Genomic DNA, 22,449 nt, shown 5'->3' with positions numbered 1-22,449 from the left:
AAATCCTTTTAAAATCAGTTTTTATTTCCCAAACTGGACCTCTGAGAGTACCCTGTCAATCTTATACTGAGGCCAAGCCACAGTCATCAGACCTTATGGTAATCTGGAACTCCTTTTCCAGATATCCCTTACTTGGGAAACTATTTTCTTTGGATTAAAACTCCTACGTGTTTCTCTTAAGAACCACTTAAAAATAAAAGGGAGGCAGGAAATGCATTAAGTTTTGTTCCATCCCAAACCAAGAAGAAAGTTGTAATTCTTTTTCCTAAGCTATCTACTGAAATGGAAACTATTAAATAAGATAGCCATTACCAGATAAGTAGATTATCAAACAAGTAGGTAAAGATAAATTACCACTATCAAATAATCAAAAAGGAGTTCTGTGGAGGGCTGGGTATGAAATTACAGACTTGTCTGACAAAATATTATTATTACAAAGATAACTGTGTTAGACTGCTCAACCCATATACATTATTTCTATAATTGTCTTACTGGGAAACAAAATCAGTGAATCTCCTGATAAATTTCATTAGAATTTTACTAAATGAATTTGTGTTCAGTGTACACAATAAAATCTCCATCTTTGCCAATAGCACCATTTTCCCCCCCAGGAAAAAATTTCAATATCATATGAGTAAAAAAAAAAAAAAAAAACCCATAGGACTGTCAAATAATGTGGTGGCCAAGAGTACATGTTCTGCAGCCCAACTGCCTGAATTCACATCTTAGCTCCGCCACCTACTAGCAAAAGCTGGCACACAGCAAATATTCAAGGAGTATTTGCTACTATGTTGATAACATTCTCAGCCACTGAACAAAAAACATTCATCATTTTAAAATTATTTAAGAAAATTATTTTTCATGATCATTATTTTTAATCATTTAAAATTCTTTGCTCTCTGCATTATTCATACTCAAATTTCTGAAGACTAAACATACTATTTAAACACATAGAAAAAATTCCTTTATAGTTTCTTCATGTCACATTCCTATTTTATCCATCCCTATATACATTAAAGACCTGATACAGTCAAGGTATCACTCCTGCCAGAAGACTTCAATATAACTCCTTTTTTGTTCTCTCTCTCACCTTAAGTATCCTTATTTCCTTTTTGTCATGCCACTTCACTCACTTTCTCCCTTGGTCACACCCTCTGCTGCTCCCTAGGATATCTATAAAATTCAATCAACTTTTTGGCTCAAGTGAAAAAAAAAAAATGTTATCCACAATGAGAGAACAGAGAACCAAAGAACTTAGCTTTTCCCAGCTACTGCCATTACTTTTTCGGCTAATACTAGTCCCCTTTCAGCTGAGCTTACACATTCTATGAACATTTTCTACTCACTTTCTCTTACCCCAAAGGATCATCCTAGGCACCAAACACAATTTCTGTGTGTGTGCTTCCCCCCCTTTCTTTTTCATTGTTCTCTGTTTATTTGTTCTCCCTTCTGGTATTTTCTTTTTCTTAAGAGATTACCATCTTTCTTATCTGTTCCTCTTTTTTAGATCTAAGTTATCTCGCTTTCACTAGACACTACTGTTAAGCATCTTAAAAAATTAAGCACCTGCTTGCCCAAACAAGATTCATTTTCCTCTGCCAGTATCCATATAATGCTACAACTTTCAAAATTTAGTTTCCTTTTGCCAAGTAGCCCCATCAAAAGATACTGAATATAAGTGTAGTGGTTAATTTTACTGTCAAGTTGGCTAGGGCATTCTAGATACTTGGTCAAACATTATTTCTGATGCTTCTGTGAAGATATTTTTTTAGGTGAGATTAATATTTAAATCAGTGGAGTTTGAGTAGATTACCCCTCCATAATATAATTAGACCTCATCCAATCAGCTGAAGGCCTTAACAACAACAACAAAAAAAGACCACTTCCAGAGGGAATTCTGTCATCAGACTGCCTTCAGACTTGAAACTATCACTCTTCCCTAGGTCTCCAGCCTATTGGCTCACCTACTCTGTAGATTTTGGATTTGCCAGCTTCCACAACTGCATGAACCAATTCCCTTAAAATAAATCTTTCTCTACATATATACATACTCCCTATTTTGTCTCTCTGAGAACTCTAATAATTAAGCAGATGCTTTATTTTTTATTTTTTCGCAGATACTTCTGTTAAAAAGTTACATTATTCTTCAAGGCCATTTATGACTCTATCATGGACTTCTTGATTGGAAGAATAAAGCTAATTAAACACAATACAGCTAACAATAATCTTAAATCAACAGAATATTAAAGAACCATATATTTCTTATAGTAATTTTCAGGTTATAAAAAGCACCAATCTTCAAAAATTCCCTTTTTAATATAACCCGAAATGAACCTATGCCAATTTAGTGGAGGGGAACTAGAGATTTTATCTAATCTCACTGAGAAACTTTTCTGAGATGGGAAAGAATTTGAGATAAATAATAACCCAGTTTGAGAAATGGATCAGAAAATTCCAAATAAATGGCTACTGTGCTTGTACTTTGCTTCAGGACAAATTTTAAAAATCCAAATATTCACAAATAAATGAGACTAAATGGGAAATAATAACCATCATGACTTTTTAAAATAGATCTCACTTTCTAGGTATTGTAATGCTTGGTCAACATTAGAAAATTACAGAAATGCTTACGTTTGAAGCTAACTCCTCTTGATCTAGTTCACATTCTGGTTATTTTAAGAACATATCACTTACCTCACTGACTTCTCTATCTGCCTCTCCACTTCTATTCTGAGCCTCCAAGAGAGTAATCTGAGAAGACAGTTTTTCTGAAAGTCACAAAATAAATATTCTTAGATGATTTATGTAGAGTGTTTGAGAAAACAGAGGCATGATTGTGTGTGAGGTTATTTGAGATGCATGAAATAATCAAGAGGAAAGAAATAAAATATTTTGTGAAGATAAAAGATTTATGTGGCAAAGTAGTGGCAAGAGAAGATGAGATATAAGACAGAATAGTGAAAAAAAAGATAGAATGGTTAATTAGTCTGAGTGAGATATATAAATAGTGAAGGGCTTTAAAGGAGAAGGATGCCAGAGCATGTAAGTAGCAACTATTTCTGTGGCATAATTTGGGCCTTGTAGGGGAATAAATTTGCCTTGGTTTATCCATAATCCTACTGTTTGCTCACGTACACTCTTTCCCTCTCTCTAAACTAAATAAATCTTAAAAAAATATATATATACACATTTTACATTAATATAGTACTTAAACGTCTTCAATGTTCTTTCACATATATTCATTAAGACAGCAAATTTTAGCACTAGAACAGAGCTATCCAATCCCCTCAGTGACCATCTAAGGAAACAAAAAATGACATGACCTACAGCTAGTTCACAGAGAGCCAGGATCATAATCCAGTCTTCCAAGTTCTACCCCATGTTTTATTTTCACGCACATGCACACACATACACACACATAAAGGGGAAGTAGTACCTTGGAGGATAGAAAATACTTACTGATAATATGCCCCCAAGAAGTTTATACTCTTTCAGAGTAGCTAAGACAGATATATTAAAGGGAAAAAAGCATATTTTGTATACTACATCTAGCTGTCTTAACATGACTTACATGGGCTCTCAGGAGTTGACCCACCTATTCTACGACCTCTTCTGCACTGCCCCTTTTTTGTTCACTCTACTCCCAAAATACTGATCTTATTTCTGTCTGCAAACACGTCAAGTTTATTCAGACCTCATGGTATCTGCCCTTTTTTTCTCTGCTTGGAATGCTCTTTGCTTAGCCTGTTTGCATGGCTGTTCCCTTTTCATCATAGGTTTCAAGTTAACAGAGAGGCCTACCTTGACCACTCTAAATCTTCTTTCCTCTTCCCCCAGGCATACCTGCACCTAACTATTTTATTTTTATCCTAATACTTATCACTCTCTGAAATGTTCTTATTAATATACCTGTTTATGGCCTAACTTCCCCTCTATTACGTTCAGGGCAGTATCTGCAGCAGATTACTGCCTGGTGCATAGAACAGATACCATGGAAATCTGCTAAATAAATGAATGACAATTCATGAAACAAATGAATTCAAGACAGTATATAATGTTTTCAGACAGCTCACAAAATTATTTAAGAAGAGGTACAGTCATAGAAATGGAAGTTTCCATAGAAATGGAAGTACAAAAGGTGAGTTGAACAGAATATGACACATAAAGCAAAAGTAACCTGAGACCAAACACAAAAACTAGTATGAAAAATCTTAAGGCCATTGATCCCTGCAGGAAAAAGCAAACTATAATGAGCTACATGACTGACAGGCATTGTCTGCAAAATTGCAAAGTAAACATCATGGATAAGGTCTCAAAGAAGTACTTTAAGTGCTGCTGAATAATGAGCTGAATTTGTGGTGGTGTTTATTTATCAGTAATGGTGGGAATGGTCTAATAAAAATATATAATCCTCAGTATTTAGAGTTAAATAGAACTGAAAGATAGTTAAGGTGGAAATACTGTCTTTAGAGTTTAAGAAATGGTACAAATTCATTCTCACTCATAGAAGATAAAGCACAATAGTCCAGTTTATCAAGGATAAAATAGATCATTAATGCACTATTAACTACACGTTACTAAATGCACTGAGGTTCTTGTGAGGTAAATGATAAATTGAAGGAAGTATTTATTTTTACCAACTATTCACACACAGTCTACCAGAATAAAATGCTAACTTTACTTCAATCCAACAGAACTTTATTTGGCAGCCACTATTTGCCAGGAACTATACTAGTTCTTGGTAAAAAGTAAAGCAAAGATGAAAAAGAAAAAGGGTTCCTATACTTGAAAGGCTTGTACTTTATCTCTGAAGAGCTTACAGAATAAAATAAAAACATTAACAGATGATTTTAATACAATGTTAAAGGAATGTAAGAATGTTATAGAGGTACAAAAATTTAACCCAACTGACAGGGATCAGGGTCAAATTCCTGAAAAAGATAATACCCTAGTTGAGGCCTGAAAAATGAGTGAGAATTAGCCTGGCTAAAAGGATAGGGTTCTAAGTGGTATAGAGCATGAGCAAAACCCAAAATGTTTTCTACTTTTGGACTTTTATTTATACCGATCTCTGTTATCTCATCCCCAAAATTTATTACTAGGAATGTCCTTTTTCATTTGGCCTATTTAAAAATTTGTCATCTTATTAAGGTCCTATTCAAGCCATGCTCTTGAAAAGACTCCTTGAATACTCCAAAATAAATATAATACAGATATCCTACAGCATTTATAGCCCATATGCAAAATGCTACACTTACATAAATACTGGTATGGTGCTTTAATTGTTTAGTGTGTATTAATCCTATCTTCAAGAACTACCAGCTGTGCTAAGATCTTTATTGTCATAGAATCAGAAAATCTACATGTTATATATGTGATAAAAGTAGAGGCACATGTGGGTTAAAAACACAGAGAATTACTGTTTTCATTTATACATACCATTCTCAGCTTTCAGCTCTTCCAGTTCTATAGAACTAAGGAGCAAAGCTCTCTTTTCATTCTCTAGTTCTACCACTTGCTTCTGCAAAAAGCCAATATTCTCCTCAGTGACTGCCTAAATTATAGAAAGACATTAAATTAATGATTCTCAGTGAAAAGTTTCACAGTAATGCCCAGAGAGTCTCTGGCATTTTTATCTTCTATAAGTTCTCTACCATGAAAATATATTAAAAATTGCATCTACTTATCTGCATCTTTAAAGTAATGCGTTTTATCAGAAGACAGAAAATCTTTCATACACACTTCTAGTTCAGTGACTTTCGAATTTAAAAATGGACCCTGGATTACAAAGAAATCTCAAGTCTGTTGCATAAGAAAAAAGATTTTCAGGTCCATTAAGTAATATTACGAAGTTTGATTAATGGCACTTAATAATAAGGTCACTCTAGTATAGGAGACTAAACATGAAGAGAGACTCCCAAAGAAGAACAGGAACAAAAGTTAACATGTAAACTTTAAGAAAGGAAGAAGAGCTGTAACTGTTTTTGTTTTTTCCAAGAATAATAAAAATTATCTTGTGCTTCATTTATGCATACATATTAGTTTGGTTTTCCTACAACACATCTTTAGTTATATGTCATTTTGTATGTTTTCTTCTCCAAGAGGATTATTCTACACAATTCTTCATAAAAGTGTAGAATTTTTGAGTCTTGAGGGTCTTTATAGCTCACTCAGTCCTAAGTCTTCATTTGATGGTTAAAGAAATGACAAGAGATGAGTTTAAGGATTTATGACTTTTATCCTGAAGGAAGTTCTCAGTTTGCACTACACAGAGCAAGCAAAACACTGATAGAAAAGCCATAGAATGAGAAGACAGACTTTGGGAGAACCACAGCTGCCAGACTATGAGAAGCAAAATCAAAGCAAGGAGAAAAAACTCAGCAGAGGGAGCCCTAAATTCTATGTGTAAACTTAGTCCAATCTCTGGCTGAAGAATGAACTATACATTTGCAGGGCTGACTCAAAACAGAAGAGTTAAGGCAAAAATAATTGAGTTTTGAATGCTACCCATGACAGGCCAGAGTTTGTGGTTTGAATCCACATTACTGGCTTCTGAAAAGTAATCAGAACTCTTCAGAGTTTTAGAAAGAAGAGAATCTTATGAACAAAACATTCACAATATTCAGGTTATGATACAAAATCACTCGTCACACCAAGAAACAAGGAAATATCACCTATTTTCAAGAGAAAACATAATCAACAAACACCAAGCACAAAATGTTGCAGATTTTAGAACTAGAAAAAAAGAATTTTAAAGAAGCTATTATAAGTATGCTCAGGACATAAAGGAAAATATACTCATAATGAATGAAAAGATAGGAAATCTTAGTAGTATAAAGAAACTACAAAATAATGAACTACCCAGAAATTCTAGAACTAAAAAACAGAACACCTGAAATGAAATACTCAGTGGGTAGGCTTAATAGTAGAATCTAATGAAAGAAGAAAGTCTTGGTGAACTTGAAGACAGATCAACAGAAATTATCCAATCTGAAGTTTGGAAAAAAAAAAAATGAACAGAGCCTCAGGAACTTGTGAAAAAAATAAAAGATTCAATATATTTGTAATTGGAGTACCATAGGAGAGCAAGGACATAATGGAGAGAAAAATATTACTTGAAGAAATGATGGCAAAAATTTTCCCCCATATTAAGTTTATATATATAAGAAATCCAACAAAAGCTTGGTGAGAAAATTACAAAGAAAACCCCAACTAAGTATGTCACAGACAAAGATAAGGAGAAAAGTCTTAAAATCACATAAGAAAAAAATACTTTATATAGAGGGGAACAATAATTTGAATAATTCGACCAACTGCTGGGAGAAAAATGTAGGCCAGGAAATAGTAAAACAGAATCTTTAAAGTCCTGAATTCCGTCCATCCAGAATTATATATCCAGTACAAAATATCATTCAGGAATAAAACCAAAATAAAGACATTTTTAGATAAGAGAAAACTAAGAATTTTTTCACCAATAGACTTTCATTACAAAGATACCACAGGGCATTTTAGAGACCAAAGGAAAATATTATCAGATAGAAATCTGATTATCAGATAGGAAAGTGTATCACAAATAGTAAACATATTGGGAAATATAAAGGTCAACATTTTCCTCTTAAGTTCTTCAAATACATATGACTGTTTAAAATATAAATGTTAAAATTGTGTTATGGGATTTCTAACTTTCATTAATATAATACATACAGGACCTACAGCATAAAGAATAGGAAAATGATTTATGATGACAAGGTCTCTACATTTTAGGTGAAATTGTCAAGTAATTACTCTAAGAAGATAGAATAGTTAAAAATGTGTATCATACTTCCTAGAACAACCACTTAACAACATTTCTGTAAAAAGATATAGCTAAAAATCCAATAGAGGACTTCTGTTTCTGCCAAACAGAGAATAAAATGGAACAGATTTATCCTCCCACCTGAAACAATCACACACAAAAAAGATAAAATAATGAAACAATAATTTTCAAAATACTAGGATCAGGCAACTAAGGAGAGTGATCCCTAAAGGTAGGAAAGAATGAGGTGAGCCTACACCTGACCAAGCTTAATGCATTAGGCCAATTTCCAGGCTGTGACCCAAGAAGTGAGAACCTAGGCAGAGCCTAGCTGAATCCTTGAGTTGAGGAGGGAAATCAAGGTAAGTAAAGTTCAGAAAAGAGCACCAGACAGGAGAGAGCTGCATACAGAAAAAACCCAGGCGGTCTGCAGACAATCCCCAACAAGTATTTGGTAGGGTATAGAGCAGAACATGGATGTGAGGAAATCATACAAGGCTATCAGAACTATACAAAACTGTCTGAAGAGATTAGAAAACAACACTTGGTGCTTGCACAGGACCTGGAGGAGTGCTTATTCCCACAGCCAAATGTGGAAAACAGACTTCACAAGGTATCAAGTAGCACACTCAGTGAGGTGCCTTATCAAGGAATGACTGAGTACTGATAGAGACCTGCCTAATAAATCAAAGAAGCAAGACCCAAAAGGATCAAATTTTTTTCAAGTAAGTTAACCGCATCCCATTAAAATATTTATGTGAATACAAATATACACAGTACCCACAGTGTATGGCAACCAATCGAAGAGCATTAGGTATGCAAAGAAGCAAAATATAAGCAACAATGAAGGGAATAGTCAACTGAAACTGACCCAGGACTGACATAGATGTTAGAATTAAAAGATAAGGACTTTACAGACAAGGAAAGATAAATACTGTATGATTTCACTTCTATGTGGAATCTAAAACACAAAATAAACAAATAAAAAGCAGAAACAGACCCATAAATACAGTGAAAAAAAATGATGGTTGCTGGGGGTGAGGGCAGGAATGGGCAAAATGAGTGAAGGGGAGTGGGAGGTACTGGCTTCCAGTTATGGAATGAGTAAGTTACACGGATGAAAGCAGCAGCTTGGGGAATATAGTAAGGTATTATAATAGCATGTATGGTGAGCTTTGCAAAATGTAAAGAATTGTTGAATCACCATGTTGTACACTTGAAACTATTGTAACACTGTGTGTCAACTATATTTCAATGAAATATAACTGGGTGGCTCAGTTAGTTAAGCATCTGACTCTTGATCATCTCTGGTCTTGATGTGAGGGTTGCAACTTCAAGCCTGACATGCCCAGCATGGAGGCTAAAGATACAAACGTAGTGATCCAAAGGGGCACGTGCACCCGAATGTTTATAGCAGCGATGTCTACAATAGCCAAAATATGGAAAGAACCTAGATGTCCATCAACAGACGAATGGATAAAGAAGATGTGGTATATATATACACAATGGAATACTATGCAGCCATCAAAAGAAATGAAATCTTGCCATTTGCGACGACGTGGATGGAACTAGAGGGTATCATGCTTAGAGAAATAAGTCAATCAGAGAAAGACAACTATCATATGATCTCCCTGATATGAGAAAGTGGAGATGCAACATGGGGGGCTAAGGGGGTAGGAGAAGAATAAATGAAACAAGATGGGATTGGGAGGGAGACAAACCATAAGTGACTCTTAATCTCACAAAACAAACTGAGAGTTGCTGGGGGGAGGGGGAGCTGGGAGAAGCGGGGTGGGGTTATGGACATTGGGGAGGATATGTGCTATGGTGAGTGTTGTGAAGTGTGTAAACCTGGCGATTCACAGACCTGTACCCCTGGGGATAAAAATATATGTTTATAAAAAATTAAAATAATAAAAATAAATTAATTAATTAATTAATTAATTAATTTTAAAAGTTTTAACTGCATTCTGTATAGGCAAAAAGATCAAATAAAACCACAGAATATATATTTTTAAAGCCCGAGGACACTTCTAGAGAAGAAAATGTCAATGTTTCAGTTAAATAAAACATGAGATGGGATTAATAACAAATTGGACATAAGGGAGAAAAGATAAGTGAACCTGAAGACATGAAACAGAAACTAAAATGAAAGAAAAAAAGAATCCAAAACCATTAAAACAGCATCAGTAGGTTCTGGAAAAACTTCAAGTAATCTAATATATGTCTGAATGAAACCCCCAAAGGAAGGGAGAGAATCAGAAGCAATTATTTGACTGGTTTATGGCAGAAAATGTTCCAAACTGATAAAAACTATGAACACAAAGATTTAAAAGGCTCCATGAACTCCAAGCACAAAAAATATGAAGAAACCTACACTAAGGTACAGCCTAAACTGGTTACAAAATCCTAAAAGCCAGGAACAAAAAAAAAGAAGACAAGGATGATAGCAGATTTCTTGTCAAAAGCAAAATGCAAGAAAAAAGACAGTAGGGTAGCAGGCTTGAAGCATTAAAAAAAAAAAAAAAAACGATCAATGTAGAACTCTGTAGTCAGCAAAAATACCTTTCAACAACAATGGAGAGATAAAGATGTCTTCAGACATATAAGAGCTTTAAGAACTCATCACCAGCAGACCTGCACCATCATGCACGTGTACGCACAGGCACAAACACATATGCAAGTTAAAGAACATCCTTCAGGCAGAAAGAAAACAATACCAGATGGAAATATGAAACTGTACCAGGGTTCAGCAACTTTTGAGGCCTTCTACATATTTTTAGAAGTAAAGTTTTATTGGAAGGCAGTCACAACAATTTGTTTACCTTTATGCTTGTTCTTGCTCTGTAATGGCAGAGTTGAATAGCTCAAAAAAGACTATATGGCCCCAAAAGCCCAAATATTTTCTATTCAACCTTTTGCAGAAATAGATTGACAATCCCTGATCTACCCTAAAGAATAAAAAGTACCAGAAATGGTGACTGTATTGACAGTTAAATATTTTACTGTCTTTAAAAAATAACTGAATAAATAACCACTTAAGTAACCATTTGTTTGTACATGTTATACTTTTGTATTTTTTGTTTATAATATATATGTGAGTAAACAATAATAACATAAATACCAGAAGTGAAGAAATGCAAGGATGTGAGTGTAAAGTTCTTATTCTATACATGAAGCAGCATAGTATTATTTGAAGGTAAACTATGATACAGACTACAATTCATAATGTGACCACTAGAATAACAAAACAAAGAATTTAGCTAATAACCTGCAAGATGAGAAAAACAAAATCATAACAAATACTCAACCTATTTTTTTAAAAAAAGATAAAACAATTGGTAAGAAAGAAAACAAAAAAAAAGTGAGAGACTTTTTAAAATTAAATCAATAACGTTCATGTAAATGGTCTGAACACTCCAACTTACAAGGCAGAAACTGACTTGGTAAAAAGCAGAATCAAATTCTGTGCTGCATACAAGCAGTGCATTTTAATACAAAAACACAAATAGATTAAAAATAACAGAATGAAAAAAAGATGTATCTTTGACACCAGTAAAAAGAAAAGTGAGGTGCCTGGTTAGATCAGTCAGCTTCTCCCTTTGCTCCTTGCCCTGGCTGTGCTCTCGCTCTCTCACTCTCAAATAAAGAAAATCTTGAAAAAAAAAAAAAAAGTTCAGTAGCTATATTAATATCAAACAAAAGGACATTTCAAAGCAAAGAGTATCACAAATGTCACCAGAGATATAAAGAAGGTCATTTCATAATGATAAACTGGTCACTTAATTAAGAAATAAAAATCCTAAATGTTTAAGCCCATAGTAACAGCTTGAAAATATATGATGTAAAACCTGACAGAACAGGATAAATAGATAAGTCCACAACTACTGTTATTTTAATATTGAGAGAACGAGCAGAAAAACAAGAATGTAGTATACTTGAACATTATCAACCAACCTTAAATGATTGACATTTATAGAACTCTCCAGCCAATAACAGCAAAGTATTCATTATTTCCAAGTACACAAGGAACATTTGCCAAAAAAGACAACATTCTGGGCCATAAAAGTCTCAATCAATTCTACAAGGTTCAAGTCATGCAAAGTATGTTCTGACCACAAAAGAATTAAAATAAAAATTAGTAATAGATATGAACAGACACTTCTCCAATGAAGACATACAAATGGAAAAAATGTTCATCATCACTAGCCATCAGGGAGATTCAAATTAAAACCACATTGAGATACCACCTTACACCAGTTAGAATGGCCAAAATTAGCAAGACAGGAAACTACATGTGTTGAAGAGGATGTGGAGAAAGGGGAACCCTCTTACACTGTTGGTGGGAATGCAAGTTGGTGCAGCCACTTTGGAAAACAGTGTGGAGATTCCTCAAGAAATTAAAAATAGAGCTACTGTATGACCCAGCAATTGCACTACTGGGTATTTACCCCAAAGATACAGATGTAGTGAAAAGAAGGGCCATCTGTACCCCAATATTTATAGCAGCAACGGCCACGGTCGCCAAACTGTGGAAAGAACCAAGATGCCTTTCAACGGACGAATAGATAAGGAAGATGTGGTCCATATACACTATGGAGTATTATGCCTCCATCAGAAAGGATGAATACCCAATTTTTGTAGCAACATGGACGGGACTGGAAGAGATTATGCTGAGTGAAATAAGTCAAGCAGAGAAAGTCAATTATCATATGGTTTCACTTATTTGTGGAGCATAACAAAAGCATGGAAGACGAGGGGAGATGGAGAGGAGAAGGGAGTTGAGGGAAATTGGAAGGGGAGGTGAACCATGAGAGACTATGGACTCTGAAAAAGAATCTGAGGGTTTTGAAGGGGCGGGGGATGGGAGGTTGGGGGAACCAGGTGGTGGGTATTAGAGAGGGCACGTATTGCATGGAGCACTGGGTGTCGTGCAAAAATAATGAATACTGTTACACTGAAAAGAAATTAAAAATTTTTAAAAAGTTAGTAATAGAAAGAGTTCTGGGCACATCACCCTCAAATATCTGGAAACTAAATAACCCAAGGCAAAGAAAAAATCAAATAGGAAATCAGTATTCTGAACTAAGTGAAAATGAAAACACAACAGAATTTGTGGGATATGCCAAAGAAGATTGTAGGGAGAAATTTATAGTACAAAACACCTATGTCAGAAATACGAAAGTTCTCAAACCAGGGGCCTCAGCCTCAACCTTAAGAAGCTAAGGAAAAAAAAAAAAGAAGCTAAGAAAAGGGGAAATCAAATCCAAAGTAAAAAAAAAAAAAAAGAAAGGAAAAATAAAGATTGAAGTCGATATCAATAAAATAGAAAACAGAAAACAACCAAAGCTGGTTTTCGGAGATCAGTAAAGTCGGTAAACCTTTGGGCAGTCTAACCTGTATAAGAAAAAAACACAAATTACAAATATCAGGAATAAAAGAGCTGACATCACCATAGTTCTACAGATATTAAAAGGGATAATAAGGGACTATTGTGGACAGCTTTATTCCTATAAATATGACACTTTAGATGAAATGGACAAATTCCCTAAAAGATATAAAACACCACGCTCAGTAAAAGCAAACAGATAACCTGAATAACCATATAGCTACAAATGGAATTAGTAAAGAAAAATGCACTCGCAAAGATAACTCCAGGACTAGATGGTTTCATTGGTGAATTTCCACAAAGCATTTAAGGAGAAAATAGTACCCAGTCTACACAAAATATTCCCCAAAAAAACTGAAGAGAAAGAATACTTCCCAATTCATTCTAAAGACTAGCATTACTCATTCGGCAAAACCAGATAAAGAAATTACAAAAAACTACAACAGACAAATATTCCTCATGCACACAGATGCAAAACTTTAAAACAAAATTTTAACAAATGTAATTCAACAAAATAGAGGGCTAATATGTCATTACCAAGTGAGGCTTATCCCTGGAACTCTCATATACTAGCGGTGGGAATGGAAAATGGTACAACCACTTTGCAAACAGTCTGGCAGGATCTTAAAACCTCCCAAATACCTACAAGATCCAAGCATTGCACTAGCAGATATTTACTGAGAGCAAAGAGAGCATAGGTCCAAACAAATATTTGTAAAAGAATATTCACAGAAGCTTTATTTATGATCGCCAAAAACTGTCAACAATCCAAATAAACTTTGATCCTTACACCACACACAAAAATTTATGTGAGGTTCAGAGACTTAACTGGGAAAGTTAAAAACCATAAAGCTTGTGGAAGGACACAAGAGAAAATTCTTCATGACTTGGCATTAAGCAAAGGTTTCATAGTTAGGACACAGAAAAATGACATCCATAAAAAACTGATAAATAATAGACTTCATCAAAATTATAAAATGTCTGCTAATTAAAAGACATCATGAAGAATGTGAGTAGGAGGCAAGCTATAGTGTGGAAGAAAACAGTCACCAAACAGATCTGAAAACAAACTGGCATTCAGGATATATAAAGAATCCCTACTACTTGATCCTTAAAAGACAAAGAACTTGATTTTTTAAGCAGAGGAATGACCTGAAAAGACACTTCAAAAGAAGACATACAAATGGCTAAGAATCTCGAGAAAAAATGTTCAACATCATTTGTCATCAGAGAAATGAAAATTAAAACTATGAGATACCACCATGCACCCATTAGAATGGCTAAAATTTTTTAAACTAACAATATTAAATCTTGGAGAAGATGTGGAACAACTAGAATTCTCATGTATCTTAGGTGGGAATATAAAATAATACAACTTTGGGAAATGATCTGCCAGTTTCTTATAAAACTAAATACATACTCTCTGGGCCAGCAATTCTTCAACTAGTATTTACTGAAAACAAATAAAAACATATGTCCACACAAATACTTATATAAGAATGCTTAGAGCAGCTTAATTCATAATGGCCAAAACATGAAAAAGCCCAGGTATTCATCAACAGGAAATTATAGCACAATCATGCAAAGGAAAATGCAATATATTCACAAAACGGAGTACTTCTCAGCAATATAAAAAAGAGTACATTATGATAAATGCAACAATTTGGATGAAACTCAAAACATGCTGAGTGTAAGAAGCTTTACACAAAAAAGAGCATATATCAATATTGCATGATTACATTTACATGATGTTGTAAAAAGGCAAAATTAATCCATGGTGAAAAAACAGAACATTGGTCAGCTCTAGAAGGTAGGATGTGATTGGCTGTGAAAGCGTATGAGGATACTTTGTAGGGCGATAGTGATATATCTTGACAGGGATTTGGATAACATAGGTGTATGCATTTGACAAAACTCAGTGAAAGGTACACTTAATATTTGTACATTTCATGTTTTATAAAATCTACTTCAAAGAAAAAGAACTATTAATAAATATTAAAATTTAGTTAATGATATGCATGCTGAAAAAGGTACTCATGTCTACAACTTGTGAAATACAAAAAATAAGATGAATTGATGGATAAATGGATAGATATTTAATAAAGCAAATATAATAAAATGTTGACAGAATCTAGATAGTGGGTATACAGATGTTCAGTATCAGATTCTTTCAATTTTTTTTTTGCAATTACTGAAAACCATTCTTAAACATTGGAGGAAAAAGTTGTGATTTTGAGAATAGAAGAGATTGGATACCCTAGATGCTAGAAACCAGGAAGCAAAAATTTTTATCAATGCACAGTACTGCCCAGGGACCATGGAATTCTGCAGGTCATAATGTATGTCAGTTTTGTCCATCTTATAAGGGACATGAATAAATCCAGCTATCCTAGCTTGACACTAGCCAACTAAGATCATCAAACTAACTCTCCTTGTTCTGATAATCACGCTGAATAAGCAGCCTTCTGGTGATTATAATCTAGCTTCCCACAGAGATTTTTAGAGAAGGAAAAGAGAATATACTGGCCAAACAACAGCTAATTGGCAATTAAAGCTTTTACTGTTAATTAATTAATGGGAAGATTATGATTTCTATAATAGACTTTAAAGTCTGGTTAGACTGAATTATGTGCATTAAAGTGGATCAAATCTCAGTCTACCAAAAACAAAACTGACTTCTCAGCTGAGAAAACTGATTACAAGATCAAAAACAATGATTTGTTTTCAATACAGAATTTTAAGACCTTAGAATCAGAAAGGCTCCTGAGATCATGGTGCTTGTTATCTATTAATTTTTCTCATTAATCATTGTTGAGACACTAAATTAATGTTTTTCATGACTGCTTTCAAATGGAATCAACTCCAAAAAAGCATCTTATCAGGCATAAAAGACATAACATTTTCTGGATTAAAGCAAGCTTATATTACTTTCTGGAATAAATGCTCATTAAAGCACCCAAGTATGATATAGCAGAGATTAACAGACAATACTCATTATTAGAAGTATACATTTAATTACCTGTGTATCCTCAGTATCTGGGACAGAAGTCTGAGATGCTGTTTCATGTTTTTGCAAGGTTGGTCTGCTTAGAAATTGGCTAATTTCTTTGGATTTTTGCTGGAGTTGATCTAAGGAAAAGAAAGCCAATAAATAGAAATGATCTCTGCTGCAAGTCTGAAACTTGGTAAGCTATTACCTTCTAGAGATAACACCACATGCTATTCACTCTTAATTAAAACTATGATACCAATGACAACATGTTTTTAACAATAGTTTTTAATGGTTTAAATGCTCTGAAGGACCAAAGGCCATCTCAGTAAACCTCTTCCTTAAAAGGTCAAATAAATGGTCTTAGAATTTTTCACAAAGTCATTTTTCCTTTCCCCCTTGAAAATGCCTTTAGTATTTTTAAATTTTATTTTCTTCACTCTTCAATGAAGCATTATGAATCCCACTAAGATAATATAGCACAATTCTAAACATGTACATAGTCCAGTTAAGAGGACAATGTGCTCATATGATACAGTTTCCACGTAATGTCCCCCAAGGCTTTCTGGTTAATGTTTAGTTCCTCAATAGAGATCTTCAACTTAAGCCTTTCTGAAATCTTTCCTTTAAACATTCTATTAGAATTAAATTAAATTAGAGGCATGTATAACTTTATTTTTTTTAATTTATTTATTTATTTGAGAGAGAGAGACCAAGAGAGAAAGCATGTGCACTCTGGTGGGGGAGGCGCAGAGGGAGGAGAGAGAGAAAATCCCAAGCAGATGCCACGATGCCACACTGAGTGTGGAGCCCAATATGGGACTCAATCCCACAACCCATGAGATCAGAGCCTGAGTTGAAACCAAGAGTCAGATGCTTAACCAAGTGAGCCACCCAGGTGCTCCTGTATTACTTTTCATTAAACCTTCTTAAAGGATAAAAGTTTTCCTTAAAAAGAGTTTATCACTTATAAGCATTTAGATCCATCTTTAGAAGTAAGGATGACTCCATTCAGTTCAGTCTCCCGACCTATGTACCTAGATCTACCCTGAGTTTTCCAAAAATCAATTCAAATCCTACTCATTTCAGTCACTGACCCCTTCAGATGGAGGTCACTTTTCACATAGCATTCTTTCTAACCTAGGAGACATTATAATTACCATAACGATAATTACAATATTAAGCCAGATTATACCTTCAGCCAGAGACAGGACAAATGACAATGAGTTCAGAAAAGATGAATTCTTAATTCTTCTACTTATTCAATTGACATGAGGAAATCATGTCATTAACAGATCCCAGAAATTTGTAAATAGGAGCCACTCAGGTGCTAAACAAGAGGACTTGAAAGGCAATAAAATACTGACCTTCCAGTTGTTGAATGGTCTGTGCTGAATGAACTGCCTGTTCACTCTTATCTTGGACAAGCTTTGAATTTTCCTCCTTTAGGGCATCACAGGCAGAGTGTAGTTCTTGCTCTGTCTTTTGAAGACTCAAAATGTGAGAGCTCTTCTCTTCCATTTCTGCTTTGTGCTTCTGTTCCAAAGCACTGTACCGAGACTGTAGTTCAGCCTGAGCTTGGCCTGCTTGCTCAAGCTGTTCCAGAAGATGATGCATTTCTTCCTGGAGGTTATGGAAGGATAATTTTCTCTCTGCCACTTCAAGTTGCATCTTTTCCATCAGAATCTTGGACTCTTGTCTTTCTGTTTCCACAGTGCTCCTTAAAGTATTATGCTCAGCTTCCATCTGCTGTAATTGCTGAGAGAGAATCTAAGAAAAAAAGGCAAATCCTCATGAGCCATAAATTCATTCTTTCATATGCATAGTGAAGTGCCTCTTCTGCGTGAAGCCTGGGGCAAGACACCCAGGACCAAACTTACAATTGCGTAAGACCCTGTTTTCACTTCTTCATACTTTTAACAATTTATATTCACACATACTTATTTGTGCCATTATCTCTTACTTCCTATCTCTCCCATTACAAAATAAGTTCAATAAGGGAAGGGACTTTGTTTTATCATCATTGTTCTCCAGCATCTAGCATAGTATATGTCATACTGAGTACCCGGTGCTCAATAAATAGTGAATGAATGCAGTTCCTGCCCTCATGGAACTCAGAGTTCAGTGGGACAGTCATATTTAACCAGCTAATTATAATTAAAAAATCGTAGAGGCCTTGAGAGAGAGATACTTATAAGGTATTAGCAGGAGCAGAGAAGAAGGGAAGTTTGCCAAAAGTTACATAGCTATAACTATTTATATAGTAACTATCTAATAAGAGGCACAATTTGAACCCAACTGTCTGAGGACAGCTAAAGAAGGGCTTTGGGATCAGGATATAGGTTTTATTAGGATGGGAGATACGGGAAAATGTTTCTATGGAAGAAATTCCTCAAACAGAGTTGAAAATCAAGGATATGACTGCCCTTCTCCAGCAGCATGCAGCACCCAGATGAACAAGCAGAGAATGGGGGCTGTAGCACCAATTCCATGTTAGTACTTGGCTACTTGGATGTGATGAGACAAAAACACAGGGAATCCAAGGGCTGATAAAAGACTAGTCCAAATGGTCAAACATGAGGCAAAGGCAGATGGGAAAAGGAGAGCGGCCAAGAAAGAACTAACATACCAAAGGAACAAAGTGAAAGGATCAAGGGACCTTAATGAGAATGAAGGTCAAGACGGACTGAGAAAGGGAATGACAGGATGGGATACAGCCTGGGATGGGATACTTGAGCTTAAGATTTTAGAGTATCAGTGTCTGATCACTTTAGATTTGGGGAATATTGCATGGTGAATTACTTCACGCCAACAGAGAATGAACAAAAACAAACAAGGGATAGTACATAAAGCACAAGAACCATTCAAGATAGCAAAGGAGCAAAATGACAGGAAGGAAAACTCACTAGAGGAGGACAGAATGACATTCTAGAGAAACTAGGACCCTTGACCTAAAAGCACAAAGTAAAACAGTCACAATGAAAGATGTGAAATACAAGCTTTGTCAGGGAAGTAACGGTATCTGTTTTGCTCATCCCTGTATCACCACCACTTAAGCAGGGGATATTTGTTGAAAGGATGAATAAATGGCATCAATTCTCAGAAGACATGATTTTATACATGCTGCCTGGAAGCTACAGTGGAAATGGGGGGTGGAAGGCACCTGGGGGGCTCAATCAGACTCTTGGTTTTGGCTCAGTTCATGATCTCAGAGGTGTGAGATCAAGCCCCATGTCAAACTCTGCCCTGGGTGGGGAGACTACTTAAGATTCTCTCTATCTCTGGAGGCGGCAAGATGACGGAAAAGTAGGAGACCCCATTTCAACCGGTCCCCTAAAATAAGCTAATTATCTACCAGAACACTCTGAGCGCCCACGAAAGCAGCCTGAGATGTAGGATTATACACTTCTGTATCTCTACAGGGCAGAAGACACCAGTGGAGAGGTAAAGCATAGTGGGAATGATTGGACTGATATCGGAGGATAAACAGAAGGGGAGGGAGCCACCAGAAGCAACCCATTTGAAAGTAATACCCCAATATAAAAGTGTCCTGTGACTGGGGACCAGCACTGACTTAGAGTCTGGTTAAAAGCACTCAAAAAGAGTAAAAGATCTTAAGGGGCAACTGGTGGAATCAGGCAGTCACGGGCCCAAGCCTAAGCCCACGGTCCCAGAACAGCCACCGCCAGCAACCATCCATGCCAGAGAGAGTGCAGCGGAGCCCCCGGGGTTGCAGGGCTTGCACCACACTTCAGCTGGGCACACTCCTGCCCCCACATGAGGGAGTCTGGTGACAGCGCCAGCCTGTGCTCCCTAGAATTTTTGCACACTCTGCAACCGGGGTCTGACCCACTCCCTGCCAGTGCCTGAGAAAGCTCCATGCAGGCGCTAGACAGTGGTCTCTAGGACCGGACAATGGTCTGGACTCTCCCAGCCAGGGCCTGAAGGAACTCAGTGCAATCTCTGCGGTGGCAGCCTGAGGTCTGGACCCCAGACAGTAGTCCCAGTGATGGCAGCCACCAGAAGCAGGCTCCCTGGACCAATATCGCTCATGGTTTTAGGGGCACGGGGGTGCAGAGACAAGTGGGCACTTCAGGCAACACCTGGGACAGTGTTTGGGGAAGTGCTCTGCCTGTGGGAGGCTGCACGGCTCAGCGGAGTTTGCAGAGGAGTCTGTGTGTTCTGGACCACCCAGAGGGGAGCAGATGGAGGCTTCTCTCTGAGACGGAGGTCTGGGTACAGTCTGTTTTCCGACAAACCTCCAACAAGCCTGCAAAAAGCCGCCAAAGGAAAAAAAACCTCCAGAGAACAAAAGCCTGAAAAACTGGTTTCCACAGAGCCCAGCCCCTTCACAGGGGGCAGGAGGACTCAACCCAAGCAAGACTGACTGGAAAACAATGCAGCAGTCCCCTACCCCAGAAAGCCAGCCAAAAGAACAAGAGGACAACCACCACAGGTTCCCCATAAAATTGTAAAACGCCAATATGGGGGGGAAACAATACATTAAGCTCCCAGTCTTGCGCCAAAAACCTGTATATTTCATGGAAACAACTTTTATTTTTAATTCGTTCTCATTATTCCTGTTCTCTTTTTTTAACCTACTTACCATTACAATAGAGGTTTAGTATAACCTTTTAACTTGAACTTTTTTCATATATATACCTCTGTTTTATCTATTTTTTTAATATACACATAGATATAAACTTCAAGGTAATCCTCTTTCCCTAATCAATACTACTCCTATATATAAACCAGTTTTACTCTCCCTTTATCTCTTGAAAGTTGAGCCCTTTAACAAAGATATCAAGATACACTCAGGAGGAATCAAAATAACCTTCCTCGCCCACATTGAGGATTTATAACCACCCTCCCATCTTTGTTTTCTGTCAGTATTTCTGTGTATTTGTTTTTGTTCTGGTAGTATATAAATCTGATCCTTAGAGTTCATTTTGTCTGGGTTCTTTTTTTTTTTTTTTCTTGTCACTTACTTTTTTTTTTAAATTTCTTTTCAGTGTAACAGTATTCATTATTTTTGCACCACACCCAGTGCTCCATGCAATCCATGCCCTCTCTAATACCCACAACCTGGTTCCCCCAACCTCCTACCCCCAGCCCCTTCAAAACCCTCAGATTGTTTTTCAGAGTCCATAGTCTCTCGTGGTTCACCTCCCCTTCCAATTTCGCTCAACTCCCTTCTCCTCTCTAACTCCCCTTGTCCTCCATGCTATTTGTTATGCTCCACAAATAAATGAAACCATATGATAATTCTTGTCACTCACTTTTGACGGTCTTTTCATTTGTCCGTTTTTGTTTATATACCTTATAAATCTTACCTTTGGGGCCCATTCTGGCTGGGCCTTCTCTTTTTTTTTTTTTTTTTTTTTTCCCTGTCTCTCTCTTTCTCTCTTTTTTTCTTTTTTCTTTCTTTTTGGTGATGACTTCTGATTGCTCAGAAGCGTTCCAGGGTGCACTTTGCCTGGATCACAGCTGATATATTCAGCTATACATCCCCTCAACTACATCTCACCAAAATGACTAGGAGGAGTAACACCCAACAGAAGAAAAATTCAGAGACTGTGCCCTCACCATCAGAACTACTGGATATGGACATAAACAGTATGTGAGAATGGGAATTTAGGGTAAGAATTATCAAGGCAATGGCTAGGTTGGAGAAAACTGTTAGTGACAACATGGAATTGCTAAGGGTAGAAGTGAAAGCTACCTGGAGAAGAAGTTAAAAATGATATCAATGAGGAGGAGGAATCAAAATGGTGGAGAAGTAGCAGGTTGAGACGACATCAGGTAGCAGGAGATCAGCTAGATAGTTATCAAACCACTCTGAACACCTACAAATCCAACAGGAGATTGACGAGAAGAAGAGCAGCAATTCTAGAAACAGAAAATTGACCACTTTCTGAAAGGTAGGATCGGCAGAGAAATGTATCCAAAGCGACCAGAAGATAGACCGTGGAGGGAGGGGCTGGCTCCCAGCAAGTGGCAGAGCAATGGAGCACAAAATCAGAACTTTTAAAAGTCTGCTCCACTGAGGGACATCGCTCCAGAGGCTAAGCCAGGGTGAAGCCCATGCGGGGACAGTGCGGCCTCAGGTCCCGCGGGGTCACAGAAGGATTAGGAGTGTCTGAGTGTCACAGAACTCACAGGTATTAGAGCAGGGAAGCCGGCTACAGAGACAAGAGCCGAGGAGTGAACTCTCAACTCGGGGTTACCTTAAATTGTGATCCGTGGCACAGGCCACTGCTCTGTGAGCAGGGACCC

The 22,449-nt window shown here is 36.5% G+C and overlaps 1 protein-coding gene across 5 annotated transcripts in view; it reads right to left on the bottom strand.

The window, feature by feature from the left end:
• GOLGB1 (golgin B1) overlaps positions 1-22,449 on the bottom strand; it is a 108,295-nt gene that overhangs the window by 38,073 nt on the left and 47,773 nt on the right. For all 5 annotated transcript variants that reach the window (XM_032869559.1, XM_032869561.1, XM_032869556.1 and 2 more), the window contains 4 exons: positions 17,541-17,943; positions 16,204-16,313; positions 5,440-5,554; positions 2,695-2,768 (listed from right to left, as the gene is read on the bottom strand). In XM_032869559.1, the coding sequence (XP_032725450.1) occupies positions 2,695-2,768; positions 5,440-5,554; positions 16,204-16,313; positions 17,541-17,943 (702 nt within the window). The remainder of the gene's footprint in view (positions 1-2,694; positions 2,769-5,439; positions 5,555-16,203; positions 16,314-17,540; positions 17,944-22,449) is intronic.

This window comes from Lontra canadensis, unplaced genomic scaffold (assembly GCF_010015895.1).
Source record: "Lontra canadensis isolate GAN:19392208 unplaced genomic scaffold, GSC_riverotter_1.0 scaffold38, whole genome shotgun sequence".
In the NCBI taxonomy this organism is placed as follows: Eukaryota; Metazoa; Chordata; class Mammalia; order Carnivora; family Mustelidae; genus Lontra; species Lontra canadensis.
Note: the sequence above shows the minus strand (reverse complement) of the source record. Positions and strands in the feature narration are given on the sequence as shown.